Genomic DNA, 8,344 nt, shown 5'->3' on the forward strand with positions numbered 1-8,344 from the left:
GATGGTGCCAGTGAGCCAAAAATAATAATATTAATAATAATAATAATAATAATAATAATATAATTATTAGCTATGTATTTGTAACATAACTAAAATAGTTAGGGAATTAGGGAAACAAGAGGTAATCATATTATCTGCAATTTGAATATGACACATATAAAGTCAAACTGTGATTTATCTTGAAGTAGTTTTTTTATTTGCGCAATGCATTGTGGTCAAAATAATTTCTGCGGGCATTTGAGTGAGAGCCGCCATTGATCATGGTACGGTGTACACATTGTTGTGCGTTCTTCCAAATTAGTAAAAATCTCCGGACATTTTACTTGCTTTTACTATGTGTGTTGGACTGGAAGTGGAACCACATTTCTTATCCGAAAAAGACCTCTGTGGTAAGTTTGTGTTAATGTTAAATAATAACTTTAACGTAAATGAATTGGAGCATACAGCTAGGAAGGGAGCTAACGTTAGCCCTCCTTAAATTAGCCACAAAGCCTTCTTCCCCATAGATATACATATATATATATATATCTATGTTCTTCCCCCTCAAACATTCGGTCCAAATGCAGTTCTAAGTAGTCAAAAGGTTTCGTTGACATTTGTGTGTGTAACTGTAATTGTGTTAACACTTGGATTAATAACGTTTAGCTTGCGAGTTTTTTTTGCCAGATTCTGTGAGAGAAACAAGCAACCAGGTCTATAGGAAACAAGCCCAAAAGAAGTGATTATGGGCCATATGAGCACTTTAAACATATACATCAGCTACAAGCTCTTTGTGAGCTTGTAGATCTGCTATTATCGTCAAATAAAACTCCGCCGTAACCTAATCGGCCCGGGGTTACGGCGGAGTCGGCGGACCCCTTTCGGACCCCCCTAACCGACTGAACAACGCTTCCAAAATGGGTGCGGTGGAAAGCTGCTTTTAGACCCTCTATACTTAGTACTTGCACTGTACTTGGTGTGTTCTTTTTCTACACCAAATCTCTTCGCCAACAATAGCCGATCCACAAGCTCACAGTGAGATCTGCTATTTTTGGCGAATGTTCCCCCCAGCTCCCAGAATGGGGATACTGGGGTTCAAGTGGTTAACCGTCAAGTATAAAGTTATTTTCAATCTGTCATAATGGAAAAAGATATTACAAAGTAACAATGTAAAAATGATGGGGTGCCATGGATGAAGACATTGTTTACAGGGGTGCCCTGAGACAAACATGTTTGAGAACCCCTGGTGTACAGTACACAGTAAAACGTGTGTCTGTTTGTTTGTAAAGCTACCTGTCTTAGAGCTGTCATATGAAAATGATATTTTTGTATATTACATGATTAGCAGTAGTGGAAAGTAACTATATAAATACATTTACTCAAGTACTGCATTTTAGGTACTTTTACTGTACTTGAATTCAATACTGTACTTCTACTTCACACCTCAGAGGCAAATATTGAACTTTTTACTCCACTACTACAATTATTTGTAGATGATGATAATTTGTAAGTAATTACAAACAAACAAAAATGCATGTTTACCTCTTTGGTAAGCTAGACCCATAGCCTGTTGGGTCCTTGTATACAGTGTGTTATGTATCACTGCTTATTGTAATATGTTTTATAATCCGATTCCGTGAGTAACACTTGAATCATTCAGTTGCACACGTTTTCCACAAATAGAATATATATAAATGTATGCATTTTAGTTTTCCTGTATCCTCTGACAGGAGTGGTGGAGCAGCTGGTTTATTACTGGTGACAGCTACGACACTCATCACTGTGCCCTGTGTGATAAGGTGGGCTGGTCTTCTCTGAGAGGCGCAATAGTCATTGGCACCTATTTATTTATAAAGCCCTGATTGGAAAATTAACACCTTATATCTCATCCATGCTACGTCAAAAACCTAGTCACATTCTAACTCACTCCAGCGATTGGCTAGTCCTTCTGGTTCCTTTTGCCAGTTCGGTACTGGGAAAGACTGCGTTTAGCATTGGTGCACCTGATTCTTGGAACCTCTTGCAACAAGAGCTTAAACTGAATACCCTAGCATCTATTGGCCATTTTAGGAATTTATATAATAACCGTGCATTACCTGTATGCAACCGTTTTAACTGATTGCTGTCAACATGCAAATGTTTTTACTGTTGTAAACATTATCGTTTCTCTTGTTGTTCCTATGTTATTTATGTGTCTAATCTCGGCATCATTGTAAATGAGGGTCTTCCTCTTCTCTTCTTCTTGCGTATGTCATCAGATCCTCAGCTCCGTTGCAGCAAGCCAGTCCAGCGTTTCGTCATCCAGGTTCAGGCCTAGGTCACCATGTGGTGGGCGGTGTTTCGGGCAGCTGGTCATGATGTGTTCCACAGTCTGTAGGGGGTCTCCACATTCACAGTGGGCACTGTCCGATCACACCATTGACCCTCCCTCATCACCATTCCATCTGTGGTCCAGCCTGTACAAGGGAGGCCGGGTGCTTCGGTGGCTCCGGTCGGGGGAGCGAGGCGAGCGGTTTCGGGGACGCTGGCTCCTCGAAACCGCCAGTCAGCCTGCAGCTATATCCTCCCTATCTATCACTACCACTACTACTATGACTACTACTGCTAATTCTGTGCCTGCCACCCACCCTCTAATGTCTTTCTTGTCTGTTTTATCATCCCTTGTCCTGCAGGCTGCACTTTCATCCCCCCCTCCCCCTCACCCATCCCTACATCTACCTCTGTCTTCCTCTGTCACTTTATCTCAAGAACCAAGCGCTGCCGTGGCCACACCTGGCACCAGCACACCCCAGGCTCCGCCTGTTTTCAATTTATCTTCTACTCCAGGGCATGCCACCCAGCCAAACACCGCTGCCACTAACTGCGGTGGCTTCGCCTCACTACCACCCTCTTTGCTTTCCTGTCCACCTCTCAATAACCCCTCCCCCCATCCTCCCTTTTCCCTCTCCACAGCTCGACCCGTGGACCCACCACCCAACGCGCTATCCAGGAACCCCCAGACCATCTCTGCATCTCTCCGCAACCAGCTCCTCCTAGGTAACGCCATCGACCTAAGCTCACTCCTTCGCCCCTCCAGCAATAACGAACCCCGCTTCGTGGACTGCGGCAATATATCGATACAGCTCCGCAGCGCCGGCCCAACACGCTCATCCGTTCTCACCGTAGCGGAGTTCTGCCTGGCATTCGGAATCTACCGTGACGTTATTTGCTCCGTCTATCCAGCCCGGCGCCAAGAGCTAGATGACTACCTGGCGGTGGTACTAGACCAAGCTGTCCGTTTTGGAGGAACCCTCTACCAGGAGTAGCACCGCCAATTCTACGCTACAGCTGCTGCCAGGATCCAGTAATAGAACCTGGCCACCTACTGGGGCCACTTAGACCTGGAGTTGTACTGCCGCCTCTACGCTGGCAGGGCGGCAGTTTCCTGCAGCCTCTGCGGGAACCCTGCCCACCCCGCCAGCCTGTGCACCCTAGCTGCTTCCCGTCCATCAACTTCCCGTGCCACCACAGCCAGATCAGCCCCCGGCCCTTCCCCCCTCCCTTCTTGGCCTACCCACTGCGCCTCCCACACCCTCCCCTATATACCCCGCAAACAACAAAACAACTGACTGGCGCGGGCGCCCAGTTTTGTTTTGTGGGAAATTCATGGTATGCAATTCCTGCAAATTATTGCACGTCTGCAACCACTGCGGCGGCGCACACGCCAGGGCTTCCTGCCCCCAACACCCCACCAAACCCTCCGGCCCTAGCTGACATTCCAAGCACCTCTCCACTCCCATTAATATTCCTGCCTTGGCTTCCGAACTGTCAAACCACCCAGACTCAGCAACCGTCTGCTTCCTCCTAGGAGGCCTCAATTTCGGTTTTCCCCCTGGCCTTGTCACCCTCCCCACCGACACCCACCTCTGCCGCAACCTCCAGTCCGCCACCACCGACCCCGACACGGTCACCACCCTGCTGGCCAAGGAAGTGGCCAATGGATTCATAATCGGCCCTTTTTCCACCCCACCCTTCCCCACCTTCCGCATCAGTCCCATCGGCATTGCCACAAGGAAATATTCAGGGAAAAAGAGAATCGTAGTCGACCTTTCCTACCCCCACGGCACTTCCACACCAGCATTAACAGCCTCATCCCCAGTCAACATTATTCAATGCAATATTCCACAGTAGACGGCGCCATTAATCTGATCCGGCTAGCCGGCAAAGGCGTGTGGCTCGCGAAAGCAGACGCCACTGCAGCCTTTAAGGTCCTCCCACTCCACCCAGACTACACCTCTCTACCTCTGTCCCTTCCCTCCACCACCAGGTCACTTTTGACCCTCAGTGCCAGATGGAACTCCGCCTTTGGCATCTCCTCCTCACAAACTGGAACGGAATCACTTTTTTCTATAACAATTTCATTTCCTCCCCAGAGGACATACAACTCTACACCGATGCCGCCCCCTCCGCAGGATTCAGAGGCTACTACGCAGGACGATGGTTTTCGTCCCCCTGGCCAGACGGTTTCCACCAGCTCGACCCGGACCACACACAATCTTCCACCCCGTACGAGCTCTACCCCATTGTAATCTCTGCAGCCCTGTGGGGTTCACAATGGACCAGCCACAGCATCCTCATCCATTCCGATAACCTGTCTGTCGTCCACATCATAAACAAAGGCCGTTCCTCATCTCTCCCATCATGTCACTCCTGCGCCGTCTCACATGTCTTTCCGTTACCCACCAATTCATAATCAGAGCTGCCCACATCCCAGGTCACCACAATGCTATTGCTGATGCACTTTCCCCTTTTCTGTTTCAGAAGTTCAAGACACTGGCTCCACACTCAGACCCGCATCCTGTCCCGGTTCCTCCATTTTTGGACATCATCTTTCCATAGCCCATCCTCTCCACCACCTCATCCTCCAGTCCCAGCAGTCTGCCCTCCAAGGTGTAGCCGACTCCACCCTGTCCTCCTACTGGACAGCCTGGAGAAGTTATAAGTATTTCCACCACACTCACGACATTCACTTTCCCTCCCTAGACCTCATCACACTTTCAGCTTACATTAGTCACTGTCACTCCGCCCGTTCCATACGCTCTCATACTCAAAGGACTGCAGCGCAGCGAACCGTGCCTTCCTCCCAGGCGTTTACCCCTCACCTTAGATATTCTCACCGCTTGTATCCACACTATTAGATCCGGCTACGCCAACCCCTTCACCAACTTCACTCTCGAATCCATGTTTCTGATAGGCTTCTATGGCTTCCTCAGATGCTCCGAATTCACCACAGCCAATACCCATTTCGATTCCTCCATCTCACCCTGCCTTTCCGACCTAGCAGTCCACGACTCACTAGTCTTCACCATCAAACGGAGCAAATCGTCCCAGTACCGCCTAACACCCATCTATCTGTTCCGTCTCAATTCCCCAGTCAGCCCTTTCGAACCTCTGGCTAACTACGTCCACACCAGACTTTCCCAAAACCCCCTACCATCAGACCCACTTTTCATTAACGAGCATGGAACTGTAGCCACCCCGCAGCTGGTTCCTACACCACCTCCGCCAAATCCTCACCCGATCCGGATTCTCCGCAGAGAATTTCTCAGGCCTATCAGAGGTACATCCGCACTAACCTCCAGGACCTCAGAATTGCACATAATTCACCGTAATTTAGTTACCGATCTTTGCTAACTTTTTGGGGGTAACAGCCTAAACGTGCCGTGCTGATGACTCCTATTACCAACCTCGAGCACCGTGCTGATCACGCTAACGACCTCCACCCCAGAGACTTGAGGGTCGGCGACCCTCCCCCGGAACCCTCCACCCCTCCGTTCCATTCCATTCCATTCCATTTATTCAATAAAAACCCTTAAACTTCCATAAAGGTGTGTTTCTTTGCCTAGTGAATGTAGAATTATGTGCAGGATGTAATTTGTATATAGATGTGAGGAGACTTAATTTAACTGACTAACCTTTTTTAGAATATTTAATTTTCATAGAAAAAAAAACACACTCACACTTATGTCAGTGTGCCAATGATCACCCTCCCCTGTGCCAATGTTGGCACTCGTATGTAAGGGTGCCTACCCCAATTGTGTAATAATTCATTGTGGCCCTTTGATGTCATCAGTTTCGTAGGCTTGCCTTCCAGATGACCAGGGAGGATTGTTGTAGCCAACAGATGAGCACCACCTTCCCCACAGGAGTCGGCACCAACCGCCAGTCCTTCCCACTCTACACCTGATGCCCATATCACGTTCAACTCTACGTTACTCTGCTGGCTGCCATCGCTCAAACCCAAGCTACCCTGCAGACCAATGCCCACCGTTCCAACTTCACGCTATAAAAATGTTTTCTCTATACTTGCCTACCTGAAACTTGCCACTTAAAGTTGCGGTTGAATGTATAGGCCAGGGGATGGCTACCTTTGACATGAGTGCCATGTTTTAATTTCTTGATAGTCAGTGTGCCATGTCAACATTAAGTTTAATTATGACACCACATCAAAATGTTATATTTCCAACTGATTTTGATTGTCCATATACTGTACATAACTGTTTTTCTTCTTCTTTATCATGATGTAATGATCATTAAACTCGGATCAATAACCCACTTATCTCCCAGACTCCCTCCCCAGTCAGAGTTAGGAGTTTGAATGAATATAGAATTATGTGCAGGATGTAATTTGTGCATAGATGTGAGGGGACTTAATTTAACTTGACTAAACCCTTTTTTGAATATTTAAAATTTAAAAGAAAAAAAAAACTTCTCTCACACTTATGCCAGGGTGCCACTGATCATCCTCCCCTCTGCCAACGTTGGCACCCGTGCCTAAGGTTGCCTACCCCAGCTATAAAGTATTGGTTTACTGTATTATAGTATATGATATGAGTATGCAACGCCACTATGTATGTTGTTCGATGTGGTGGAGAACCATTGAGTAACGTATGTCCTCTGACTGTTTGTATTAACTGATGTCACTATATCTATGCATTACTCTATGACGTCAACACCAAAAAACGGCTTGTTTATTTACTTTTAAAACTAGACTATTGCACTACAGTAGTGTAGTTATTAAACTAAATTAAATACGTTGTGCTCTATATATCTGAGGTCACACACTGCCACCAGTGAAAGTAATAAACCAATTGATGATGAAAATAAAACTCATTTTTTTAATGTCCTGACGATGCACCTTGATCCAGGTGAGTATAGGCTAAGTGTGCATAAACACCCAGTAAATGGGAAGGAAAACACGGCAGTGAAATGTTATGAAGGTGAAGTGGTTTATCTCGGTTATTAAACATTTCAATGTCAAGGACCCCTAAATAGACAATTATTGGGCTCTGGACCCCATGCATGACATTTTCCCTTTATGTTGGGTACATGATTATGAACTTTTATGTAGATTTACAGGCCGAATAGGGAGAAATTGCAAACACTATGTTGAAGTGTAAGTCATGACTGTCATGTTTGATTGATTTTGAAAGAGCCATTGCAAAGTTATACCGTAATGCAAGAAAGAAACGTGAATAAAATACAATATGCAAATATAATCAATTATGCTTTTTTATTCTCAAAATTGGATTTACAACATCAAAGTGCATAGTGAGGCTTTAATAAATATGAACTGTGAAGGTCAAAGAAATGTTCTACTGTCATCACAATAATAAAAAATAACATGCAGGATAAGCAAAATGTGTGTCCAAGTCAATCATGGAAACTTTAAAGAGATGGTCTCAATGTAGGCGGGTGCAGTTATGGTTTGACCCAAAACAAATTGCAACAAAAGGTTTTTCAATGGATTATTGTAGTATTAGGTGTACTTAATAACATATCAAAAGTTTACCAAAATCGGACCACTAGAAAGGTAACATTTTCAAGATGGCCGCCGCCAGTTCCTTAAAAAGACCATTACTCCTTCATTATTCATCCTAGACAAGTAATGTTGGTGCCTAACCCCAAGTGATTACAAGTTCAATTATAAAGGAATTGGTTATAAGCATGGTTATAAGCACATATATATATATATATATATATAACAATGTAGTTTGACATGTCTCCCTTTTCTACATAATGCCCAGGATTGGTGAATTGGTAATTCACATTCTGTTGAAGCTTTCAGGAGATTTCTTTTCATACCAAAAAGGAATAAATTCATTATTACTGGGTGGTACTGTGACATTTGTAAACATTGTAAGTCAGCACAGAGCTATCACAACATTTAGTGTCAACTGTCTTGGGTAGGGGTGGTAGAGGAGTGTGGCCGGATAGGGTTCAGATTTGCTTGTCACAGACATCTTATTCCTGAGATTGTAGTAGTTGTGTGGGGTTTTAGTGCAAAATTAATTTCACATGTCATTTATTTTGTGATTGGTACTGC

General features: G+C 45.3%; 1 protein-coding gene across 1 annotated transcript; it reads left to right on the top strand.

Moving 5' to 3' along the window:
- Nucleotides 1-261: 261 nt before the first annotated feature.
- Nucleotides 262-7,643, top strand: LOC308077186 (uncharacterized protein). The gene is made up of 4 exons (XM_080417784.1): nucleotides 262-389; nucleotides 1,710-1,778; nucleotides 2,238-3,015; nucleotides 4,780-7,643. The coding sequence occupies exons 3-4, from the start codon at nucleotides 2,334-2,336 to the stop codon at nucleotides 5,154-5,156; spliced, it is 1,059 nt and encodes a 352-aa protein (XP_080273910.1). The 5' UTR covers nucleotides 262-389; nucleotides 1,710-1,778; nucleotides 2,238-2,333; the 3' UTR covers nucleotides 5,157-7,643.
- Nucleotides 7,644-8,344: the final 701 nt, after the last annotated feature.

Source organism: Gymnoscopelus braueri (genome assembly GCF_963280865.1).
Source record: "Gymnoscopelus braueri genome assembly, chromosome: 21".
Lineage (NCBI taxonomy): Eukaryota > Metazoa > Chordata > Actinopteri > Myctophiformes > Myctophidae > Gymnoscopelus > Gymnoscopelus braueri.

Coding starts and splice junctions, on each gene's coding strand:
- LOC308077186 (XM_080417784.1), top strand. CDS start 2,334: ATGATGTGTTCCACAGTCTGTAGGGGGTCTCCACATTCACAGTGGGCA. Junction 3,016..4,779: donor CCGCAACCAGCTCCTCCTAG/GTAACGCCATCG, acceptor TTTCTGTTTCAG/AAGTTCAAGACACTGGCTCC.